This window comes from Entelurus aequoreus, linkage group LG02, assembly GCF_033978785.1.
Source record: "Entelurus aequoreus isolate RoL-2023_Sb linkage group LG02, RoL_Eaeq_v1.1, whole genome shotgun sequence".
NCBI lineage: Eukaryota > Metazoa > Chordata > Actinopteri > Syngnathiformes > Syngnathidae > Entelurus > Entelurus aequoreus.
In genome coordinates, this window is record NC_084732.1 from 75,803,157 (window position 1) to 75,830,295 (window position 27,139).

General features: G+C 40.6%; 1 protein-coding gene across 2 annotated transcripts; it reads left to right on the plus strand.

Moving 5' to 3' along the window:
* The first annotated feature begins 505 nt into the window (after positions 1–505).
* On the plus strand, positions 506–26,170 carry LOC133639304 (cellular retinoic acid-binding protein 1). Of its 2 annotated transcripts, XM_062032533.1 has the most exons (6): positions 506–725; positions 913–1,043; positions 5,804–5,959; positions 10,943–11,121; positions 11,328–11,441; positions 25,058–26,170. In XM_062032533.1, exons 3-6 carry the CDS (start codon positions 5,890–5,892, stop codon positions 25,106–25,108), a joined length of 414 nt encoding a protein of 137 aa, XP_061888517.1. In that variant the 5' UTR covers positions 506–725; positions 913–1,043; positions 5,804–5,889; the 3' UTR covers positions 25,109–26,170. The 2 variants fall into 2 exon arrangements, with proteins under 2 accessions (XP_061888517.1, XP_061888524.1); XM_062032540.1 differs by lacking the exons at positions 506–725; positions 913–1,043 and having other exon boundaries at positions 5,802–5,959.
* Positions 26,171–27,139: the final 969 nt, after the last annotated feature.

Here is a 27,139-nt window from a genome sequence, read left to right on the forward strand (position 1 = left end):
TTCAGGAAATGTCGATTTTGAGGGTATCCGAATCCCAGCCTAAATTCAGGGTTCTTCACTAATGGGTAGTCTTTACTAAAAGGTAGTCACAAAGAGGGTTAAGGGCTTTAGCGCTCATTTGCCGGACTCAATCTATCATGATGGACAGGGGAGCTGAAGAGGGCAAAGTGTGCCCACATGCCTCTCATTCATTGTCCTCTGGCTGCATCCAGCATTCTAGCCATGTTGCCCTTATCTCCATGTTTTATTTTGGAAAAATTGTGTGGGTTCCTTGTTTTTGCTTTGTGGCATTATTTTTAACCACTTCATGCATCCATTATAACATATTTCAGTAGTGTTTTTAGTATACATTTGTGTTTCATTAGATATTTCCTATCTGGCTCTCAATGAAGGCGGGCCCTTTCCCTTCCCTCACCCTTATCACACTTGCTTTTGCTTCTTTGTCTCGTCTTAACTTTCTTGCAGCCTTTTTTACACTGCTCTCCAAAATATTAATGGAATTGATCCACTGGCCTCTCGACGAAATTGAGAAGATCTTCTGGATGAGAAGCTCGGGTTCAGGAGAACTTGCCTGTCCTGGCAGAATGTTTGTTGCTAGACACGCGGTGGACTCTTAGGAGAAGTGGAGTGCCGTGTGCCTGGTGATTCTTTCAGTCGAGGACATTGAAGACATCTGCCTATTTGGAACCATCTGCTGAATGACAAATTGGAAGATGCCGTTCAAGGTACCCAACAGCTGCCACAAATGATAGGATTCTGGGCACTCAGACATTTGTGGTTTCTTGACTAAATAGCAAAGTGGATAACATCTCAGAGAAGCTTTCCGCTCTGCAGGGCGAAATTATGATCCTGGAATGAGTTTGTTTGCCCTAGCCAAAACAATTCTTACCTACAATTCCGCTTCTTCCGCAGTGGCCTTTGAAAGATACCTGGAATGGTGACATCTGTTCAGTGGTGGTGAATGGTGCGAAATAACCCTGCAAGAGTATATCTGCAACCTAATCAATGTTTTGCTCACCTTCGGCCATCGGTGGTTAAAAAAAGTGAGTACATATCAGGGGCCGTACTTATCAAGCTTCTTAGAATTACTCCTAAGAAGTCTGCTAAGAGTTGACTTAAGAGTAAATAAATTCTTCGCTGAAAGCTGCACTTAAAAGTTAGTTATCAAGCGTCTTACTCACACTTTCAGCGAAGTGTAGGACTGAATCTTAAGTGTCACACTCAGAGCTGAATTACGACATTACTATGTGCCGTAAACGGAATTTTAGGTGACGTCATTTCTGTGTCCATAGAAATGACCAATCACGGAAGGGAATCCGTTGTCTAAGAATAAATAAATATCTTGGAAATATTTAAGTGGACAATGGGAGTGTATATTTTGACAATAAACTACAAAATAATACAAAACAAACTAGTCCCCGCCGGCACTCACGCTACCGCTCCCTCTCTTCTATCGCCCACACACTCACTGACGTCACTCACCTCACGGCCACACACATACGCTACTGTCATAACATTTTCTTTCCAATTCATTAATTAGGCAACTAATTTGAAACTGGTGTGGGTGGCTCTATATATACTAGCCCACTGCAGACACATGCAGAAATCAACAAGGAATCGAAAAGTATTAAATCTGTGACAAAAATAATATCCGCTCTGTCTAAACGATACCGTTTGATCAGCTGCTCGTCATCAAAAAAAAAAAAAAACATTGTTCCGTTCCCTGAACGTTCGCGCACGTCTCTCTCGCCTCAGTGCCATCCCCTGCTGGCAACTCCTAACCACTTAAGACACCTCTGAAGGTCTCTTAAATATCGTGGAGAGTAGGAGTGATTCTTAGACTTAAGAACGTTGATAAAAAGCTTTTTTTCTTAAGTTTGAGAGTAGGACTAAATTTCGCAAATTCTCAGGACTTAAGTGTAAAATGGCACTCTAAGAAGCTTGATAAGTACGGCCCCAGATTTCTTTGCCAGCTGGTGTGGCTCCGTTGCGGCTCGGTCGATCTTCATAGCACTGCCTGCTCTCACAAGTGAGTATCTAACCACAGGAAGCGTATGTCACGTTCAACCATTCAACATGAAGCAACCTAGAACCTACTGTCAACAACTCGTGATCTGATTGGCTTTCGCAACTGTCAATCAACTGTGTGCACTGCAAAGACTGCCACGTTCAGAAGGCCTCTGGCAGATTTCATACAGCGCTGGCAAAACAGGCTAGCTGTATTCTGATTGGATAAAAGTCTGGAGCCTAACATGACATAAATAGAATATGATGAATACTTTTATACATTAAGGTAAAGTAAATTAAAAATGAAATGACCTTTTATCAATCTATGATAATGATTTATGTTAAGCCAGCAGAGAATGCCCTGCTGGCCCACCACTGTCTCACAGTATACATTTATTTTAGTTGTTAAAATAATCACTTGGTCAAAAGATTTCAGTGTGTATACCGTGTTTTTCGGACTCTAAAGCGCTCTTAAAATCCTTTCATTTTCTCAAAACTCGACAGTGCGCCTAATGTACGGAATAATTTTGGTTGTGCTTGCCGACCTTGAAGCTATTTTATTTGGTACATGGTGAAATGATAAGTGTGACCAGTTGCAGTCACACATAAGAGATATGTGTAGACTGCAATATGACACCAGTAAACACCAAAATGTTATATGTTCCATTAAAAATATAGAACATTACACACTGCGTTCAAAAATCTATCAAAATGTTTTAGTACAACTTTGGTAATCTATGAAGTTGCACCGCTTGATGGATTGTCGGCACATTAAACATACGAGTATTATTATAGTGTGAGTATAAGGTAAGACATATTATCTGCTGTTTTGTTTCGCAATATTATGCAAAAGCAACATTTGTTACTTTCTGGTACCTGCTGATGTGTATTCGGGATCTGCATAAGTCCTGAAAATTTGCGCGCGACCGCCTTTGTAGTCCGACACCGTGGTCGATAAGCTTCTTCTTTTTCCCTATCTTCTTATCTGACAATCATCATCTGCTGTTGCCATTTGTAATATAAAGTAGTGTAAAGTTCTTATATCTATCAGTAAACTCGCCATGAAAGCGCTAAAACATACCGGTGTAGTGAGTTTACATTATTTACCCAAGGAACTTTAGTTATTCGAGAATTCCGGTTGGACGGTTTTTCACGGGACACATTTCCGGCGTTGTTGTTGCACTAGTGAGCCACGGATGAGGAGATGCTGCTCCGTTATTGATTTAAGTAAAGTCTGAATGTCATTAAATCAGTTAGCGCCATCTTTTGACACTTCTTCCACTCCCGTCCTTGCACGCTACACCGCTACAACAAAGATGACGGGGAGAAGACGCTGCCGAAGGTGAGCCACGTAAATAAGACCGCCCACAAAACGGCGCATCCGGAAGCGACTGTCAGAAAGCGGCTTGAAGATGATCTGTAAAACATAATCTATGCAACATTTTGACCAAAAGAACCACCATTACATGTTATGTAGACCACAAGGAAGTGGTTTCAATTTAGAAAAAATAAATCATAATATGGCCCCTTTAATGCACCTAATCCGGTGCGCCTCATGGTCTGGAAAATACGGTACTTTTTGAGCACGTTCAACAATATTGCAATAATAATAATAATAATAACCGTGATATGACATTTTCATATTGTCGCATCTCTAACCCAAGTATAAACATACTTGAACTAACACAGTAAACCCTCGTTTATTGCTGTCTCTGACTGTGCTCAATGCATTTCCACGAAGTGGAGATTTGCATTCATCAATGAAATATTGCATATTTAAAAAGCCTGTTTATGACTTTCTAAATGTGGGTTTTTAATATTAAGAAAGCCTTTTGGACATTAAGTCACCGTTACAAGCCGCAAACTTGGAGGTGCGATGTAGCGAGGGACGACATTACTCTTGTTCAGGGCCACAAAAGGCATAAGAAAAAGAGCAGAAACTATTAACAGCAAAAAATCAATAGTCTTTTTTTCGAGTTAATGCGTTTCTGCTGATGAAACCCTGAAGGCCTGCGTGTCAGCACATGTCATTGTGTGACTATCATGCACATCTTTCGTTCTTCTACGCAAAACATCCACTCAGAACAATGCTTCCCTATTCGACGCCCATCTTTTCTCGATGCGAAGGATAATAAGACCGACTTCCTGGTGGGTTGACGAAGTACTCGCCGCTCGCATTATTTATCAAAACTTGTCTGAAAAAAGCACTCTGTCCAAAAAATGACAGATGGGGAAGGGAACATGTGAGCAGAGGAGCCTCCTATTCTCATGGGTGTGTGTGTGTGTGTGTGTGTGTTCTTGTATGCCTACTCTTCTTGAGACATCAACAAGGAAAAGTACCGTCCATATGAGGACCAAAATCATGGTTCCAATACGGAAAACCATTGCATCTAATAAAGAGCCAAATACTAGAGTCCGTGAACATTGCTCCAAAGTCAGGATTATTTTGTTAATTTAATGTGCATACAAAAGTAAACATTGACAGGTGCAAAGGCAGCAATATATGATAAAACAAGACGGCAGCTAAAGAAGGACTTCCCTATTCATCCCCGAAAAAACCCGCCAGGTGAACAGCTGATTTTACGACTTCCGATGCGGACGTAAGACAACCCGCGTCCCATTTGTGACCATAGGATGAACAAATACACTACGGTACTAAGACTGTAGTGGCCATTAACAGTTAGCTTCCACAGCTGGGTTGCCCAAAGTGCGGCACAGGGGCCACCTGTGGTCCGTGACTCGTTTGTCCTCGGTCTTAAGCACATTAACAAAAACAAAAAATAGAGATCTCACTTGCACCCCTGGTGGTGAAATCTATCAAAATTAGGGTGGTCCCAAAAAGGAGGGATTTTTCAAATTGACTGTGTGTCGGTTTTAAAAGTGCTCCCTCTCTGGTCAACATATGAAATAACAAGTGTGTGTAAAAAATTGAAATGCGCCCCCTTTGACCAAAATGTATTTAAACATAAAAAAAAAAAAAATGTATATAGAGACATACTGTAATAACTTGAAGTAAATAACGAAGATTAAAAACCAATTACAAACCAAAAATAAATTAATCAAAAGCAGTCTTTTTCTCACAATGTGTCAACTTTTTTCTTATAAAATTGGGAACAATTTTACATATTATTTCTGTAATATTGCAATATTTTCTAATAAAATTATGACTTTTTTATGTAAAATTATTACTTTTTAATGCTAAACGGTGACATTTGTCATATAAAATTATGACTTTTATTACAATATTGCCAATTGTTGTGTTGTTCTTGTGAAAAAGTCAAATTTTTTGAGTAAAATCATAACTTTTGTCATCATTTTTACCAAGTACAATTCCGATTATTTTCATAACATTGCCAACATTTTAAAGTTCTCTTTTAAAAATTGTGACTTTTGTTGAGTAAAATTACGACTCATTTCATAAATTTGCCAACATTTTAAGCTTTTCTTGTAAAATTGCGGCGGTTATTGAGTAAAATTCCAACTTTCACCATGATATTGCACAAATGTTCCGTTTTTCTTTGGACATTTTGACTTGCGTTGAGTCAAATTACGACTTTTATTATAAAAAAAAAAAATTCTTCTGAAATTGTGACCTTTTTCTTGTGAAATTCCAACTAATTTTTCACAACAAGCTTTTTTATATTGATATAGTTTGTATATTATTAATCTTTATATGGCTTTATTCGGCGGTCTCAAGATGATAACAAATACAAGAGTGTGTGTGTGTGTGTGTGTGTGTGTGTGTGTGTGTGTGTGTGTGTGTGTGTGTGTGTGTGTGTGTGTGTGTGATAAAGAGGAGGTGGAGGGGATCATTAAGCCCACAAGAGGAGAGACATCGGAAAGAGAAGCAGCAGACGAGACCAAGAGGCCGAAAAGGAGAAAATGCCGGATTTCGCAGGCACCTGGAAGATGAAAAGCAGCGAGAATTTTGAGGAGTTGCTAAAAGCTCTGGGTGAGCATCTCCTTTTCTAGCTTTTGCATTGAGAAGACACCTGGACAGAGCCAACCTGGCTAAATAATTTTTTTGTATGTTTGATGGACGGAGTGAGGTGAAGGTGTGCATAAGGAGGTCTGATTTGGAGAAAATACTGTTATGGGCTGCAGGTCTTTTCCAATAGTTTCTAGTAAAAGGGAGTCCCAAAGAGGGTTAAGGGCTTCTGCGCTCATTCTAAATCTATCATGATGGACAGGAGAGCTGAAGAGGGCAAAGTGTGCCCACATTCCTCTGGTTCATTGTTCAACATCTGCTGAGACAGAGCTCCTCTGCTCCTTCCTACATGTTTTATTCTGAAGTGGAGGTTGTTTGCTCACTGGCGTGCTTTTAAACCTTCCGTGCATGATGAATGACAACGTAGTCCAGAAGTGTTTTTATTACTCTCCATGCGTGCTTTTTTTTTTAACTTGCAGGGATTCAAGTGAAATGTCCACCGAGTTGGACAATGTGCATTTAACGTTTTCATGATATTTTAATATTTTGTTACAAAAATATTGAGTCTGCCGATTTTTTAAAAATATTTATTTTGAAACCCCCGATCCACAAATTCTAACAACATGAATTAACCCTCAGGGGACAAACGCTGATTTTTTTTTTACTGCCCTTTCAGTAAATGTTTGCTGTATTTTTGGTCAGGCTGGACAATTCATCACATTTTTTATTTTAATTAAAGCCGCACTAAGTAACTTTTCAACCTTCATAAAATATTTTCATAACTTTTGGGATCATACAACTAGTTGAATGACACCTCTGTCACACAAAAAACTACAAAATGTGCTGACTCTCTTTACGGCATACGTCACTTTTCCCTTTCACCGTTTGTTAAAAAGACGGAAGTTGATGCGAAAACCAGAAAACTAAAAGAAGAAGAATGCCTATGTGCAAATACAGCTATCATGGCTGAAGCTCTAGAAAAACCAAAGAAACGAAAAGTTTTGTCTGAGGTGACAAAAGAAGAAAAACGGACAGTCAGGATCAAAATTGCCTCGGCTTTCACTCGCTGGCGTTTGCTCAAAGACGAGGAATTTCAGACCGACCCTGCCTTGGCTCGGTTCCTGCTAAACTAGTAAGTACGATTCAATGCTCAAATCAAAATGATAATACTAATGTTAGCTATCAGAAATTTGCTTGGTAGCAATAAATAGCCACCAGCTTGATCGTTTCACTACTACTTCCTTCGGAAAAAAACGTTGCTTCGGACCTGCATCCGCCCCGATACATCCTTGGTAGTAGCGTCATGTTTGTAGCGCAATCCAAGATCATTTCTTGAAAGTGTCTGCTATTTAACGTCAACATAGCCATTAGAGACGTAATATTTGTGCCAACATTACAGCGGACATCATGTCAGTTTGACGCTACATGCGCTAGTCCTCATGGGGAATGTGGTCTTCATTCTGGCAAAACACTACCGCTTTTGTCCACTGGCGGCGCAAAAATCAACCAAAACTGAAAGTTCTTAAATGGAAAAATGAGCAAACGAGTGGAAAAAAAAAGACCACATCTACTATGAAGTTAAAGGCCTACTGAAACCCACTACTACCAACCATGCAGTCTGATAGTTTATATATCAATGATGAAATCTTAACATTGCAACACATGCCAATACGGCCGGGTTAGATTAGTAAAGTGCAATTTTAAATTTCCCGCAAAATATCCTGCTGAAAACGTCTCGGTATGATGACGTTTGCGCGTGACGTCACGGATTGTAGCGGATATTTTGGGACACCATTGTGGCCAGCTATTAAGTCATCTGTTTTCATCGCAAAATTCCACAGTATTCTGGACATCTGTGTTGGTGAATCTTTTGCAATTTGTTTAATGAACAATTGGAGATAGCAAAGAAGAAAGCTGTAGGTGGGAAGCGGTGTATTAGCGGATGGCTGCAGCAACACAAACATGTAGCGGCTACGTCGTAGCCGGTGTTTCATTGTTTACATTCCAGAACGATGACAGTCAAGCTTTACCATTGGCCTGTGGAGAACTGGGACAACATAGTCCCACCCGCCTCTCACAGCATCTTCCCTATCTGAATCGCTTCCACTGCCCTCTAATCCTTCACTCTCACTATCCTCATCCACGAATCTTTCATCCTCGCTCAAATTAATGGGGAAATCGTCGCTTTCTCGGTCCGAATCGCTCTCGCTGCTTGTGGCCATGATTGTAAACAATGTGCAGATGTGAGGAGCTCCACAACCTGTGACGTCACGCTACTTCCGGTACAGGCAAGGCTTTTTTATCAGCGACCAAAAGTTGCGAACTTTATCGTCGATGTTCTCTACTAAATCCTTTCAGCAAAAATATGGCAATATCGCGAAATGATCAAGTATGACACAGAATGGATCTGCTATCCCCGTTTAAATAAGAAAATCTCATTTCAGTAGGCCTTTAAGGATGTCATCATGGTTGCTACTTTTTATTTGACAAAGCGCATTTATGTGTAATCACTAAACTCAACAAAAAAGTAAGGCGTATGATTTCCATGTAACCGCGGACGGAGTCACAGAATTGGCCAATAAAACGAAATCTTCTGTTAAACGCAGAACATCACGGAAATTGACATAAATGTAAGTGAAATGTTGTTATTGTGAGAAAAAAGAACATTGGTTTGGGAAAATAATGTGTTCGGGACCGCTCATTTATCCACGAAACACGTCCTAAGATAAACAATGTCGAGACGGCCACTTGAAACAGCGACTAAACTACAAAATTAAAGCGAGCAAGAACAATCCATACATCCACAACACATCTCATCGGCTTGTGTTGTTGTGAACGACATCATCCGTGTAAGATCTACGTACAAACAGGACAGCAGTCGCAACTTGACAGGCTCGCTCTTTTTATTTTCAAGCAGCCTCAAGTTGTCTTCAGACTCATCAATAATAATAATAATAATAATAATAATAATAATAATATTAGATTTTATTTGTAAAAAGCACTTTAAGTTGAGCAAACAACCTCAAAGTGCCACAGTGTTAAAAAAAGAAAAAGAAAATAGTAATAATAATAATAATAATAATAAAAGATAGTAAAAATAAATAAAATATAAAACTAGAAACAGCCCAATAGCTATAACCAGCATGCATATCTATAAAAATCTATAAAAAGGCTTTTTTAAAAAGATGGGTTTTTAAGCCCAAGCTCAGAACAGCAGTACACTTCCCCCCACTGACTGCGCTAACAAAATAAAGGTTTCAAAAAAGCACCTGAAATGTACTTAAAGCACGTATTGAGACATGCATACCATTGTTATGCTTTGATCTAAAATACTGGTCAGAATTGTCCTTATTGCACAAATAAATGTGAGGATTTTTGCATTTTTAATTAAGAAATATTTTTATAAAATTGTATTTATGACACAAAAGTCACACACTCTGTGGCGGTAAAATAAGTTGAAAAGGTAAACAACGGAATAAAAAAAAAAAATTAAACGAAAAAACTGAATTTAATTGTTTGTTTTCATATTGCTATTATCTAAATATATTGTTGTTACTATTATTTATTATTTTTGTGATAGAGTGATTGGAGCACAAACTTGTTGGTCACAAAAAACATTCATGAAGTTTGGTTCTTTTATGAATTTATTATGGGTCTACTGAAAATGTGACCAAATCTGCTGGGTCAAAAGTATACATACAGCAATGTTAATATTTGCTTACATGTCCCTTGGCAAGTTTCACTGCAATAAGGTGCTTTTGGTAGCCATCCACAAGCTTCTGGTTGAATTTTTGACCACTCCTCTTGATCAAATTGGTGCAATTTTCTGACATGGACTTGTTTCTTCAGCATTGTCCAAATGTTCTCAATGGGGTTTAAGTCAGGACTTTGAGAAGGCCATTCTAAAACCTTAACTCTAGCCTGATTTAGCCATTCCTTTAACACTTTTGATGTGTGTTTGGGATCATTGTTCTGTTGGAACAAAAATTGAGCTGTTTGGCCACAATACCCAGCAATATGTTTGGAGGAGAAAAGATGAGGCCTTTAATCCCAGGAACACCATGCCTACCGCCAAGCATGGTGGTGGTCGTATTAAACTCTGGGCCTGTTTTGCTGCCAATGGAACTGGTGCTTTACAGAGAGTAAATGGGACAATGAAAAAGGAGGATTACCTCCAAATTCTTCAGGACAACCTAAAATCATCAGCCCGGAGGTTGGGTCTTGGGCGGGGTTGGGTGTTCCAACAGGACAATGACCCCAAACACACGTCAAAAGTGGTAAAGGAATGGCTAAATCAGGCTAGAATTAAGGTTTAAGAATGGTCTTCCCAAAGTCTTGACTTAAACATGTGGACAATGCTGAAGAAACAAGTCCATGTCTGAAAACCAACACATTTGGCTGAACTGCACCAATTTTGTCAAGAGGAGTGGTCAAAAATTCAACCAAAAGCTTGTGGATGGCTACCAAAAGCACCTTATTGCAGTGAAACTTGCCAAGGGACATGTAAGCAAATATTAACATTGCTGTATGTATACTTTTGACCCAGCAGATTTGGTCACATTTTCAGTAGACCCATAATAAATTCATAAAAGAACCAAACTTCATGGATGTTTTTTTGTGACCAACAAGTATGTGCTCCAATCACAAAAAAATAAGACTTGTAGAAATGATTGGAAACGCAACACAGCCATGACATTATGTTCTTTACAATTGTATGTAAACTTTTGACCATGACTGTATAATAATAGCTGAAACAATCTCTTTTAGTATTTTCTTTAATAAAAAAAACCCAATATGGCCCCTGCATACTTTGACTTTTCAGTATGGTGGAAAAAGTTTGGACACTCCTGGACTAAATGATCAAAAAATATTGATATTTTAATTGGATAATTGATATTAGAGCATAAAGATCTGGTATCGGTGGTATCAATGTTTCAGTATCGATCCGCACATCACTAATGATCAGCATTGCCAAAGCGCTGACAAGAAGCGCGTGTGTGCTCCCAGGTGTGAATGCCATGCTGAGGAAGGTGGCCGTGGCGGCCGCCTCCAAGCCCCACGTGGAGATCAGACAGACCGGCGAGCAGTTCTACATCAAGACCTCCACCACCGTCCGCACCACAGAGATCAACTTCCACGTCGGCGAGGAATTTCATGAGGAGACGGTGGATGGACGAAAGTGTAAGGTAAGCTTGAAAACATCGCTGATCATAAATCTACGGCGTCGGCTACGTTTGGAGTAAAAAACCTGAACATACCATCATGCAGGAGAATAGCTGTAGTGAATCATAACATTTGCTCTCCACTGTACTGACACTTGGAACACAGCTGCATGCCGTTAGTTGAATGATGGACACAAACTGAACAAGAGACATGTTGTATTTCTCTACAGAGTCTGGCCACTTGGGAGACAGAAAACAAAATGTTCTGCAAACAAACTCTACTGAGCGGCAGTGGGCCCAAAACCTTTTGGACCAGAGAACTCAGAAGAGATGAACTCATATTGGTAGTTACCTTTCTTTTTTTAATTTATTTACAAATACGATTTACAAACTCAATTGGTTCTTGAACAGGGTTCCTAAATTGAAGTTTGTATATCGAAGCAAATTTCTCCATAAGAAACAATGTAAATATGAATAATGGGTTCCAGCCTCAACAAAAGTCTATATTTTAGTGAAGGTTTGTACACATTGAATACAATATAAAGTAGTGTTGTCCTGATACCAATATTTTGGTACCGGTACTAAAATTATTTCGATACTTTTCGGTACTTTTCTAAATAAAGGGGACCACAAAAATGTACATTATTTATTTTAAGAAAAAATCTTAGGGTACATTAAAAATATGTTTCTTATTGCAAGTTTGTCCTTAAATAAAATAGTGAACATTAGGGATGTCCGATAATATCGGACTGCCGATATTATCGGCCGATAAATGCTTTAAAATGTAATATCGGAAATTATCGGTTTCAAAATTATCGGTATCGGTTTCAAAAAGTAACATTTATGACTTATTAAAACGCCGCTGTGTACACGGACGTAGGGAGAAGTACAGAGCGCCAATAAACCTTAAAAGCACTACCTTTGCGTGCCGGCCCAATAATCACATAATATCTACGGCTTTTCACACACACAAGTGAATGCAATGCATACTTGGTCAACAGCCATACAGGTCACACTGAGGGTAGCCGTATAAACAATTTTAACACTGTTACAAATATGCGCCACACTGTGAACCCACACCAAACAAGAATGACAAACACATCCGCACCGTAACACAACATAAACACAACAGAACAAATACCCAGAACCCCTTGCAGCACTAAACTCTTCCGGGACGCTACAGTATACACCCCCCGCTACCTCCCCACCTCAACCCCGCCCCCCCCCCCAACCCCGCCCACCTCAACTTCCTCATGCTCTCACAGGGAGAGCATGTCCCAAATTCCAAGCTGCTGTTTTGAGGCATGTTAAAAAAAATAATGCACTTTGTGACTTCAATAATAAATATGGCAGTGCCATGTTGGCATTTGTTTCCATAACTTGAGTTGATTTATTTTGAAAAACCTTGTTACATTGTTTAATGCATCCAGCTGGGCATCACAACAAAATTAGGCATAATAATGTGTTAATTCCACGACTGTATATATCGGTATCGGTTGATATTGGAATCAGTAATTAAGAGTTGGACAATATCCGAATATCGGCAAAAAAGCCATTATTGGACATCTCTAGTGAACATAGTGACAACTTGTCTTTTTTAGTAGTAAGTAAGCAACCAAAGGCTCCTAATTTAGTCTGCTGACATATGCAGTAACATATTGTGTCATCTTCCATTATATTGTTTTGTCAAAATTATTAAGGTTAAGTGGTAAAAAATTAATTAATAATCTACTTGTTCATTTACTGTTAATATCTGCTTACTTTCTCTTTTAACATGTTCTATCTACACTTCTGTTAAAATGTAATAATCACTTATTCTTCTGTTGTTTGGATACTTTACATTAGTTTTTGATTGAGACTTTTATTAGTAGGTTGCACAGTGAAGTACATATTCCGTACAATTGACCACTAAATGGTAACACCCGAATAAGTTTTTCAACTTGTTTGAGTTTTGGATGATACCACATATTTAGGTATCAATCCGATACCAAGTTGTTACAGGATCATACATTGGTCATATTCAAAGTCATCATGTGTCCAGGGACATATTTACTGAGTTTATAACATAATATACATTTTTTTTTAAAAAGTAAGAAGATGTTGTGATGGCAAAAAATATAGACGTAATCATAGTAGTATCGCTCCTGTACTTGGTATCATTACAGTGGATGTTAGGTGTAGATCCACCAATGGCGTTTGTTTACATTGTGATGCCGGTGAGATACGGTGTGTAGTGAAGCATGTTTAGCTCTTCCTCGTCCTGCAGGGATGATATTTGTAAGAAACTTACTTTATTTGTCGCCATGGAGGCGAGGATTATGATCGGGGACCGGTACTTTTCATAGGCGGTATAGTACCAAAAATGAGTATCGCGGTACTATACTAATACCGGTATACCGTACAACCCGAGTATAAAGTGCTATACAGTACTGTATATCACACAAATACAACTTTCTCTTTAATTAACACGGCAAAACAAAGAACACGCTGCTGTCGTCTGTATGCGCTGCTCTGCCATTACACGCACACACACAGAGGTCCGATTGGTGCCCACACAAATGATCAGAAATCACAAAAATCTGTAACTTTAACAACCGTATTGCTACGATATGAAACATTTGCAAAAGTTAAATCCCCTTCCATTAACATCGGCAAAGCAGGAGCTGACGAGAAAGGAGCAGTCAGACCGAGGGAGTAATGGAGGGTTCGTTTGTGTGTGTGGTTTCCTATACAAAACACATACAATCATTGTAAATCAACTAAAGTGACTTTAAAAAATCCAGAAGTCACCGCACACTCAGTGGCCTAGTGGTTAGAGTGTCCGCCCTGAGATCGGTAGGTTGTGAGTTCAAACCCCGGCCGAGTCATACCAAAGACTATAAAAATGGGACCCATTACCTCCCTGCTTGGCACTCAGCATCAAGGGTTGGAATTGGGGGATAAATCACCAAAAAAAATGATTCCCGGGCGCGGCTACGCTGCTGCCCACTGCTCCCCTCACCTCCCAGGGGGTGATCAAGGGGATGGGTCAAATGCAGAGGACAAATTTCACCACACCTAGTGTGTGTGTGACAATCATTGGTACTTTAACTTTAACTTAACACTCGCTAGCCCACAACAGCATTTGTGTTATTCATGCAATCGCTCTTTTTGCAAGTGATTAATAACAGTCCCCACTTTGTACTAAAGGAATAATCCACTTAATGTACAAAACCCTAAACCAGTGAAGTTGGCACGTTGTGTAAATGGTAAATAAAAACAGAATACAAAGATTTGCAAATCCTTTTCAACTTATATTCAATTGAATAGACTGCAAAGACAAGATGTTTAATGTTCGAACTGAGAAACTCATTAACTTAGAATTGAATGGCAGCAACACATTGCAAAAAAGTTGGCACAGGTGCATTTTTACCACTGTGTTACATGGCCTTTCCTTTTAACAACACTCAGTAAATGTTTGGGAACTGAGGAGACCAATTTTTGAACTTTTTCAGGTGGAATTCTTTCCCATTCTTGCTTGATGTACAGCTTAAGTTGTTCGACAGTCTGGGGTCTCCGTTGTGGTATTTTAGGCTTCATAATGTGCCACACATTTTCAATGGGGGACAGGTCTGGACTACAGGCAGGCCAGTCTAGTACTCGCACTCTTTTACTATGAAGCCACGCTGTTGTAACACGTGCAGAATGTGGCTTGGCATTGTCTTGCTGAAATAAGCAGGGGCGTCCATGAAAAAGACCTTGCTTGGATGGCAACCTATGTTGCTCCAAAACCTGTATGGACATTTCAGCTTTAATGGTGCCTTCACAGATGTGTAAGTTACCCATGCCTGGACACTAATACACCCCCATACCATCACAGATGCTGGCTTTTCAACTTTTCTCCTATAACAATCTGGATGGTTCTTTTCCTCTTTGGTCCGGAGGACACAACGTCCACAGTTTCCAAAAGCAATTTGAAATGTGGACTTGTCAGACCACAGAACACTTTTCCACTTTGCATCAGTCCATCTTAGATGAGCTCGGGCCCACCGAAGCCGGCGGCGTTTCTGGGTGTTGTTGATAAATGGCTTTCGCTTTCCATAGTAGAGTTTTAACTTGCACTTACAGATGTAGCGACAAACTGTAGTTACTGACAGTGGTTTTCTGAAGTGCTCCTGAGCTCATGTGGTGATATCCTTTACACACTGATGTCGGTTTTTGATGCAGTACCGCCAGAGGGATCGAAGGTCAAGGGGATTCAATTTTGGTTTTTGGCTTTCTCCAGATTCTCTGAACCTTATGATGATATTACGGACCGCAGATGGTGAAATCCCAAAATTCCTTGCAATAGCTGGTTGAGAAATGTTGTTCTTAAACTGTTGGACAAATTTCTCACGCATTTGTTCACAAAGTGGTGACCCTCGCCCCATCCTTGTTTGTGAATGACTGAGAATTTAATGTAAACTGCTTTTATACCCAATTATGTCCCCCACCTGTTCCCAATTAGCCTGTTCACCTATGGGATGTTCCAAATAAGTGTTTGATGAGCATTCCTCAACTTTCTCAGTTTTTTTTGCCACTTGTGCCAGCTTTTTTGAAACATGTTGCAGACATCAAATTCCAAATGAGCTAATACATGCAAAAAACAACACATTTTACCAGTTCGAACGTTAAATATCTTGTCTTTGCAGTCTATTCAGTTGAATATAGGTTGAAAAGGATCAGCAAATCCTTGTATTCTGTTTTTGTTTACGATTTCCACAACGTGCCAACTTCACTGGTTTTGGGGTTTGTAAAAGGACAGCAACTAATCCACCAAATCAGAGGAATCACAGACACACAGCAGCATTGAAGCGATTTGTCCTTAAGTTAGTAGTAGTTGAAGATAAGTTAAGATGTTCATGTTCTTCCGATGTAGACGTTAGGGCCCACTGGACTCCACAGAACAGATGGTCTTACAAAGTCCAGAGGGACGTAATGACGAACTCAGCTGGACAGACTGTGACTAACCACCGTAGAAATACAATCACGTGAAGGATTTCAGCAACACAAAATATGTTTTTCTTCCAGATAAGGGCGTGTGTCCCTCTGCATTGACTGTAAAATGATAAGACACATGGGGATGGGGTTATTGGAAAAATATTTTTTTACAAGATAATACTGTATCTCTGCAAATAATTGTCCTTAACTAAAATATTTTTGTCATTGAGTTGACACAGGTACTTATTTTTATTCAGCATCGTCCATAAAGTCCACGTGTCACGTCTTTTGAACAAATAATATTTCTCATCAAAGCCATTGATTATAACGAGCCTTATTGCGCAACTGTGACAGCTGGGGATCCACAAACTGTAAAATATTTGTGAGTATTCGGTGATGTTTATAGGAAGAGAAAATGATCACAAAGAATTTGGAGAAGAGGGTAGAAATGGGGAAATCCTGACTAGGACATAAATGCTTTAATATAAATTTTAATGTAATTTACCAAAATATAATTTGATTTAAACAAGCAAATAAGTAAGCATCATTTAATATTTCCTTACAAATTGTGTATAAAGAGACAATAAGAAGTAGGTTAAGGCAGGGGTCCTTAACCTTTTTGACATCCACAAGATAAGGGCCTGGGCCCCACTCAAATATTAAGACTGAATTACCGTATTTTCCGGACCGTAGGGCGCACCGGATTATAAGGCGCACTGCCGATGAGCGGGTCTATTCAGGTCTATTTTAATACATAAGGCGCACCGTATTATAGGGCGCATTAAAGGGGTCATATTAAGAGTTTTTTTCTAAATGGAAAACACTTCCTTGTGGTCTACATAACATGTAATGGTGGTTCTTTGGTCAAAATGTCGCATAGCTTATGTTTTACAGACCATCTTTATGTCTTTGGTGGACGTGCGCAAATTTTCAGGACTTATGCAGATCTCAAAAAAAGATCAGCAGGTACCAGAAGGTAAGATGAGTTGGTTTTGCATAATATTGTGAAACAAAACGCCAGATAATATGTCTGCTAATGGGTGCCATTTTGCGGCCCTTATACACACACCATAGTGATACTTGTATCTCTGACTACGGTAGCTGTAATGGGCCGACAATCCATCAAGCGGTGCGGCTTCAAAGTCGTATTAAAACATTTTGAAAGATTTTTGAGCACCGTGTGTAATGTTCTATATTCTCAGTGGAACATTTAAAGTTTTAGTGCTGTTTACTGGCGTCATATTGCAGTCTACACGTGTATCTTATGTGTGACTGCCATCTACTGGTCACACTTATCATTACACCATGTACCAAATAAAATTGCTTCAAGTTCGGTAAGCACAACTAGAATTATTTCGTACATTAGGCGCACCGGGTTATAAGGTGTACCATCGTTTTTTGAGAAAATTAAAGCATTTTAAGTGCGCCTCATAGTCCGAAAAATAAAGTAGCAATTTCACTCTTGATTTTAAACATATTTAATAATTATATCTAACCTACTTACACTTTAACAGGATAAACTTTGGCAAACGATATGAAGGAATGTGTTAATCACAGAGATTAATCAAGGCTTAAGTCAGGCTGATTACAAAAATAAATACTAATCAAATGTACTGCAAAAAAAAAAGGGACTCCAAAAAACTAATGAAAAATTAATTTACATTCAATTATGCAGTGGCACAATCAATTCTAACTAAATCAATAAAAATATGTTTCTTAAATAAACTGTTCATAAAATTAAAGTGCAAATGAAATGACAGCTTCATCACTTTTTGCGCTTAAGAATCTTCTCTATGACTTTATCTCCATCCATCCATCCATCCATCTTCTTCCGCTTATCCGAGGTCGGGTCGCGGGGGCAGCAGCCTAAGCAGGGAAGCCTAGACTTTCCTCTCCCCAGCCACTTCGTCCAGCTCCTCCCGGGGGATCCCGAGGCGTTCCCAGGCCAGCCGGGAGACATAGTCTTCCCAACGTGTCCTGGGTCTTCCCCGTGGCCTCCTACCGGTTGGACGTGCCCTAAACACCTCCCGAGGGAGGCGTTGGGGTGGCATCCTGACCAGATGCCCAAACCACCTCATCTGGCTCCTCTCGATGTGGAGGAGCAGCGGCTTTACTTTGAGCTCCCCCCGGATGGCAGAGCTTCTCACCCTATCTCTAAGGGAGAGCCCCGCCACCCGGCGGAGGAAACTCATTTCGGCCGCCTGTACCCGTGATCTTGTCCTTTCGGTCATAACCCAAAGCTCATGACCATAGGTGAGGATGGGAACGTAGATCGACCGGTAAATTGAGAGCTTTGCCTTCCGGCTCAGCTCCTTCTTTACCACAACGGATCGATACAGCGTCCGCATTACTGAAGACGCCGCACCGATCCGCCTGTCGACCTCACGATCCACTCTTCCCCCACTCGTGAACAAGACTCCTAGGTACTTGAACTCCTCCACTTGGGGCAGAGTCTCCTCCCCAACCCGGAGATGGCACTCCACCCTTTTCCGGGCGAGAACCATGGACTCGGACTTGGAGGTGCTGATTTTCATCCCAGTCGCTTCACACTCGGCTGCGAACCGATCCAGCGAGAGCTGAAGATCCTGGCCGGATGAAGCCATCAGGACCACATCATCCGCAAAAAGCAGAGACCTAATCCTGCAGCCACCAAACCGGATCCCCTCAACGCCTTGACTGCGCCTAGAAATTCTGTCCATAAAAGTTATGAACAGAATCGGTGACAAAGGGCAGCCTTGGCGGAGTCCAACCCTCACTGGAAACGACTTACTGCCGGCAATGCGGACCAAGCTCTGACACTGATCGTACAGGGAGCGGACCGCCACAATCAGACAGTCCGATACCCCATACTCTCTGAGCACTCCCCACAGGACCTCCCGAGGGACACGGTCGAATGCCTTCTCCAAGTCCACAAAGCACATGTAGACTGGTTGGGCAAACTCCCATGCACCCTCAAGGATCCTGCCGAGAGTATAGAGCTGGTCCACAGTTCCACGACCAGGACGAAAACCACACTGTTCCTCCTGAATCCGAGGTTCGACTATCCAGCGTAGCCTCCTCTCTAGTACACCCGAATAAACCTTACCGGGAAGGCTGAGGAGTGTGATCTCCGTAATGTCATTACTGCCACAAGTGGTGGAAAAGTGTATTACAAGTGAGTACCGTACCCATACGGACCACAGCTAAGAAACAGATATTTTTGGTGGCCCTCTGGAGGGTGCTTGGGGCCCAACAATGGACCCAGGCCCTATGGTTAAAAAAAACACTGGGCTAAGGCCCAGCATGCATGCGGTCACTCCTCACAAGTTCTTAATGATAACCGACACATTTTCCTGTAGAAACAAAATCAAAGACTGAAAATAGTCCATAAAGTCAAACCCACAGCACGCTCTATTTGTGCGCGTAAAAAAGACGTTCAATTTAGTATATGCTATCGTTTCTTTTGCAAGTAAATAATGATAGCTGCCACCCTGTACAAAAGGAATACTCAGAAGGGGGTCCAGCATGGTATGAATGGTCTAGTGCAGAGGTCTACACCAAGGGGTTCGCAGAATTAATTTAAATTACTAATTTAAAACATAATTTTATACAAGATATATAAGTAGTGGGTCCTTGCTCCACCTGTCCATCAGTCTGGGGGTCCTTGGCCTGGAAAACATTGAAGACCCCTGATCTACTGCAAAGGTCGGCAAACCTTTACCATTTGTTTTACCGCTTCTTCAACTAAAGAAAAAGATCTATGTATGCCCGTATGTGCCTATGTATAAATGTTTGCGTGTACAATTAATTTGTCACCCAGTATGTGTGGTAGCCAAAGTACGGCCCGAGCCACCCAGATACCCCAACCAAAAACAGCAGGTGCGGTGCCCAGGGAACAAGGGACCACTGGTCCCACACAGGATAGTGACAGGACCGACAGAACCTTTCCCACTGTGCCGCCCGGCAGACCAGCGGCAGGCTGTAGACAGAGAGCCCGGCTGAGGCCAAGGCACGGGAGAAGCAAGAGACCACACTCCATGCGGGCAGAAAGAGGGGAGCCCCCCTCGTCCTAATAGGCCCAGAGACTCCCCGCAGTCGGACAGGAAGACCGCCTCGCCCCACCAGCAACAGGGCCCCACGAGCCCAACCCCTCTGCCCCCCATCCCACTCAAGTTGGCCATAGCAGGACCGCCGATCACAGGGCCTTGGGAATCACCCGCCCCACCCGTGCGAGACACCAACGATATAGATGGAATGTTAAGCAGCTGCCACTGACACACAAGGCCATTGCCGCAGCGCAACACCATGCCACACTTACACACTGAGGTGCCACTACATACTGTGCGTGGGGACTAGATCAGCAGGCATCCAGTCGGGGGTAAGCGGAGGGACCCAGAGCCATGTATAGAAAGAGTATGGACAACTCAGTTTGAGCTGGTCCCAAACATGGCGCCCTGTAGTCTCGTGAGAGGCTTTTGACCAATCAGAGGGAGTCTGGTCAGACAATCTCTTAGGTGATTGGTCAAAAGACTCACATGACTACTGGGCGCCATGTTTGGGTCCAACCCTGAAACCGAGTTGTCCATGCTCTCTCTATAGATGGCTCTAGCGGGACTCGGGACCTCAGACACACAGCCCGGCCGCAGCAGCCCGGGACCCAGAGCCATGTATAGAAAGAGTATGGACAACTCAGATTGAGCTGGTCCCAAACATGGCGTCCTGTAGTCTCGTAAGAGGCTTTTGACCAATCAGAGGGAGTCTGGCCAGACAATCTCTTAAGTGATTGGTCAAAAGACTGTCATGTGACTACTGGGCGCCATGTTTGGGTCCAACCCTGAAACAGAGTTGTCCATGCTCTCTCTATAGATGGCTCTAGCGGGACTCGGGGACCTCAGACATACAGCCCGGCCGCAGCAGCCGGGGAACAACAGAGCCATGTATAGAAAGAGTTTGGACAACTCAGATTGAGTTGGTCCCAAACATGGCGCCCTGTAGTCTTGTGAGAGGCTTTTGACCAATCAGAGGGAGTCTGGCCAGCCAATCTCTTAAGTGATTGGTCAAAAGACTGTCATGTGACTACTGGGCGCCATGTTTGGGTTCAACCCTGAAACCGAGTTGTCCATGTTCTCTCTATAGATGGCTCTAGCGGGACTCTGGGACCTCAGACATACAGCCCGGCTGCAGCAGCCCGGGACGCTGACCCCTGTAGAGTGAGCCGCCTTCGAGGGCGACACTAGTGTTGCGCTGACCAGATGTTCCTCCAGGGAATTTAAGTTTCTGGTCACTCCCAAGTTCTTTTTATGGCACATAAACTGAAGCTTAAATTGATCACCAGGCAGTAGTTGGTATTTTGTGGTTTATTCTCAAAGCTTTGAAGACAAATGTGAGACCAATCCAGTACAGAAGCGTTCCCTAGCCCAGCCAAGCTCGATCTCCCCCCAAACCCACGGAAGTGCTGTGTTCTTCCCTCTGTCCCTCGCTCCCACCCTCGTTGTTTTGGCTACTCCCTGAATTATCTCTACTCCCTGCATTCCAATGCTTCAAGGCCGACACACATTACTTTGCAGACTAGAAAGAAGGAAGAATACTAGCTATTTTGTAATATGTCTATGGAAGTAAAGAAGTAACACTTAAATATGGGTATATGTAAAAAAATCTCCTTCCGTCACTAGTCATCAACGCCCCAGAAGAATGAATAAATAAATAAATATCCAGCCTCGGAACCCAACGTCCACCAAGAATTTTTTACCCCAACTACTCGTGGGGAGGCTCGTAACTCCAATCTTTGCTCATTGCAATGACACAGCTCATGTCCCTTAAAAACTGTTTGAGTCGGGGCACTTTTAACCAGAGGTTCTACTATACTGCCATCAATATCGGTATTTCGATCGTTGCGCCTATTTCTATAGCGGCAGTCTGGTTTTCACTCACACTGTCAAGTGTTACGGTCAAATCTTAAAACCAATCTACTTTTCATTTGCATCCTAAGAATGTAAATGTTACGTAAAGGACGTTCTGGCCAGAAGAGGACCAGCTTTGGCTGCAGACATGCTGGACCACGGCCCGCAGTGTGATTGATAGCGGGCGTAATTTAATGACCACTTTGAGTCGGTGCTTAAAATGATTAGTGGGAGGGGAAGCTCATTCTTGGTTTAGGTATGACACAGTTTGATCGCAGCTCTGTGAGGACCAGGCTCTAATGGCCAGTTAAAGTGGGGAGAAGAGTCAGGTGAAAATGTCTGCCGGTGATAATCTGACCTTGTCCTCCGGCCTCACTGGCTGAGAAATGCAAATGAAGCCTAGCTTCACCTCCACTTAATGCCTCCCCGGGCGACTGGCCGTGCGCCAAATGGACTCGTCTGGACTCCATTTGTCAGCGTGCTGTGCACCGCTGCCTGAAGTAATGATGATGTGTGCCGCTGCAGTCGGCCATAAGTCTTAGCCAGGCAAACACACGCTGGTTGTGCTCGTCTGGTCCTAACGGGCACAGACTAGTTGATGTTTTACAGGCTTACGGTCAGGGTTCTGGTCATTTTCTTCGTACTACTTATGTGTGTTTGGAACCTATGTACAGAGGAACTCGTTTAGGTTGACGAACCTGTCTGTAAGTAAAAAAAAAAAGCTTTGTCATCGCCCATTTTCCTTTATGTCTCTGACTAAAGTCACAAGTAAATGTGTAGGGAGTGGTTAGTTTCGGTTATGCCAACATCCGCTTATGTCAGCCAAGCCGAGGGATGTCGACTTAAATGGGTTGCATTGTATCCATCTACTGGCATGTCCGTCCGCGTGTCTACGGCGGAACCGGTTTAAGTTGACCCCGCTTATGTTGACAAACCTTTCAGTAAGTTGAAAAAAAGCATTTTTATGTTAATAAATATGCAAGCAATGGTTAGTTTTGGCTTCGCTTCCACTTGTGTTGACTTGTGTCAGCCAAGCCAAGGGATGTCTACTTAAATGTTTACAATTGAGCCCGTTTAAGTCAACCTTGCTTTTGTTGACAAACAGGTTTGTGGGGTTGAAAAATATTTTATCGCCTTATGCCTCAAACTAGTCACAAGTAAATGTGCAGGGGATAGTTAGTTCCGGTTATGTCGACAAACGCTGATGTTGACGTGTCAGCCAAGCCGAGGGATGTCGACTTAAATGGGTTCCATTGTATCCATCTATGGGTGTGTCCGTCTGTCTGTCTACACTGGAAGCCATTTAAGTCGACCCCACTTATGTTGACAAACGCGTATGTGGGGTTTAAAATGTCTTTATTATCTCCTTATGTTTCTGACAAAAGTCACAAGTAAATGTACAGGCAGGTGGCTTCAGTTATGTCGACAACAGCTTATGTCGACGCGTGTCAGCCAAGCCAGCCAAGCCGAGGGATGTCAACTTAAATGGGTTTCATCGATGTGTACCTAATGTTGAATCTGTTTATGTCAACCCCGCTTATGTTGACAAACCTGTCTGCAGCTGGAACAATCTTTCATTTCCCATCCCGTTCTCTTTATGTCTCTGAAAAAAGTCACAAGTGCAATGAATGGTTAGATTTGGTTATGTGGATAACCACTTATGTCGACAATTGCCTATGTCAACAGCCGTTTATGTCTACATGTGTCAGCCAAGACGAGGGATGTCGACTTTTAAATGGGTTCTATTGCATCAGTCCGTCGACGTGTTTGTCCGTCTTTCTACAGTACAACTTGTTGCAATCGACCCCGCTTATGTTGACAAATCTGTCTGTAGATGAAAAAATCCTTTATCGCCCATTCTACTTAGGTCTCTCACTAAATTCACAATGAGCCAGCAATGGTTCGTTCTGGTTATGCCGACAACCGCTTCTGTCGATGCGTGTCAGCCAAGACAAGGGACGTCGACTTATATGGGGTCCATTATATTAATCTATCGGCGTTTCCGGCCATCTATCTACTGTACAACACTTTAAAATCGATCCCGCTAAGGTTGTAAAATCCTTTATCATCACCTATCCTCCTTATGTCTCGGACTAAAACTACAAGTAAATGCGCAGGCAATGATTAGTTTCTGTTATGTCGACGTGTGTCTGCCAAGCCGAGGGATGTCGACCTAAATAGGTTCCAATGTGTCCATCTGTCTATCTTCCCTAGAATCCGTTGAAATCGACCACGCTTGTGTTGACAAACTTGTCTTAAGGTTGAAAAAAAACAACATTTTGATTTGATACTGCCAAATAAGACAAGTGTTTTTCTTTTACGGTTTACTATTAGGTTCATTGACCACAATTGCCTATTTCATATTCCTTTTCTGCACAGTTATTTATCAAGAAATGAGCAATTATGTTTGCTAATTTTAAATGCAGGTCCAATGTAGTTGCTTTTTAGTCCAGTAGATGGCAGATGACCGTTATGAAACACCACAGTATTAGCAGTGTCACTACAGCTAGTGAACAGTTTTATTTATTTTTTTCAAAAACACATTTTAGGGATGCTGCAAATGATCGATTCATATCTATATATAAAAGGCGAATTTCTATTAATTTTGAGAATGCTTTTTAGGAGTGGTTTTTGCAAATTATTTTTTAAATAAATTTTTGTATTAAAAACAATAAACAACAATTATTGATTTATTATCAATGTTTATGAATTTTTGTTTTTCCTTTTTTTAGTAATGTCTTCTCATTTGCTCTGTAAATATACATCTTAAGTACTGTAAAGCTGGAATTGGGTTAGAGTGGCTTTATTTTGCTCTATTTTATTTTATTAATTGATTAACATTCTAAGGATTCCCACCTCGAATCCGTTTCATACTAAAATGTAATTTCACAGGTCAGCCAACAAATGCTATTTTTACCCCAGTGTTCAAATGGTTTAAATTAATATTTTTTTATTGTATTGATCAAATATGCAATCCGATTAACATTCATCAACCCATTGCTTAGTAAAAAAAAAACATTGTACAGTTAATTGTATTGTATATTTATGAATTTTATTTGGCACCGATTCTGTGAAACGGTCTATGCAATAATGCTGATATTTTAATTTTATATTTTTTTTAGACCTTCGGAGCCGACGACGTGGTGTGCACAAGGATCTACGTTCGTGTCTAAGAGACATTTTCAGCAACTCATTCACAAAATGCATCAACATTTCAGCACCTCATAACCGCCATGTCTTGTATTGTTTTTTTTAATCGCCATAAAACACTTGTGTCTTCTGTTTTATCCCTCATTATTTCATGTTCATGTTTTCCCCTTTGAAAGTGGTGAGAATAGGGAAACAAGAATATATATGTGTCTATGAAGGATAGTTTAATAGAAAACAGCAGACTAACGCACATGTACATCATAGAAGTCAACAGAGTAGAGAATCCAACTTACTTCCACACTAAACATGCTTGAATAAAAAAATAAACCAAATTGCAAGATTGTCAGTAGCTGGTTTCCGATAACGATGACTTTTTAAAAGTACCTGTCTGGAAGCTGTGTAGACCCACACCTTGCTCACCTTACCATCTAATGGTGATGTGCCTGAAGTCAATTCCTGACATCTACATGTGGCACATGGAAGTTGGACTCATAGTAATACAAAATTATTATTCTACAAAAATCTCGATATCAATATTTGCATTTTATCATATCCAAACTTCAAAACCAAGAAACATTCTTTTATTTTATTTTTTTACCAGCAACCCTCTTTCAAGGGAATGGAACATTCTCAATATTGCAGACTATCTTTGTCCATCCGAAAACTGTACACAGCTGACACTGAACTGCAACACGAGGCATGTCAGATAAGTTCCCGGATTTAAATCCTTCCAATTCCGATGGAAAAAAGATTAATAATTTTCTAAAAAGTAATCAAACAAAAAATTTTTTTTTACATTTTTTTTTTTAGGAATCAATTTAGAAAAATACGTTTTTAGGCTATCTCCATGCTTACTCGCCGTGTGTATATATGTCATATGTCAGAGACCATCTAGCTTATGTGCTATTTTGTGCTTAACTGTTGTGTAGCTACAAAGTACAACCCGGGGGCCTTTTGTGGCCTGCAGCTCGAGTTTTGTTGGCCCGCAACAAATTGTCGAAAAAAAAAGCAACAGTAAAAATCTAAGAAGAAAGAACTAAAATAAGTAATGTAATGAGAAAAAAGCTGAAAATCTGATGTGAATAACTAAAGGGGTCGGAATTTTCAAAAGTCCAAGTATGTGAGGGCCATTTTGATAGTTTGTTTTATTTCGTAAAAAGAAATGCTACAAACAGACATTGTACAACAAAAACTTAGTGTCAGCTTTGTGTTATAAGTGACAAGTTGTGTGACTATTAATTATCAGTATCAAAATTTCGGCTTTTTCTCATTACCAAATGATCCCCAAATACTTTGACTTTTTTTTATGCGGCCCTTGGTGGAAAAAGTTTGGACAATCTTGTGCTAGCTCCTGGTATGTTTACCTTTTGTAAATGACTTGAGTAAAATACAAGAAAAAGACCAAACTTGTTTGCTTATTGGAGGACATTTAGCTGTCTAGCTGCTTGTAACGGAGCACACACATGCACTTATATACACATACATACATTTTATTTACTTATATATACATATATATATATATATATATATATATATATATATATATATATATATATATATATATATATATATATATATATATATATATACATACATATATATTTATACATATCTATATATACATATATATATACACATACATACATACATATATATTTATACATATCTATATATACATATATATATATATATATACATATATATGTATATATATACATATATATTTATATATATATATATACATATATATATAAATATATATATATATATACACATATATATACATACATAGAGTACATATATATACATGCATATAAATATACATACATACATACACACACACATTTACACACTGTATATACATATATGCACATTATATACATATTATGCGCATATACATGTATATACATATATACACATATATAAAAAGTTAAAGTACCAATGATTGTCACACACACACCAGGTGTGGTGAAATTTTCCTCTGCATTTGGGAGGTGAGGGGAGCAGTGAGCAGCAGCGGTGGCCGCGCGTGATTTAACCCCCAATTCCTGAGT

Coding starts and splice junctions, on each gene's coding strand:
- LOC133639304 (XM_062032533.1), top strand. CDS start 5,890: ATGCCGGATTTCGCAGGCACCTGGAAGATGAAAAGCAGCGAGAATTTT. Junction 11,122..11,327: donor TGGATGGACGAAAGTGTAAG/GTAAGCTTGAAA, acceptor ATTTCTCTACAG/AGTCTGGCCACTTGGGAGAC. Junction 11,442..25,057: donor GAAGAGATGAACTCATATTG/GTAGTTACCTTT, acceptor TATTTTTTTTAG/ACCTTCGGAGCCGACGACGT.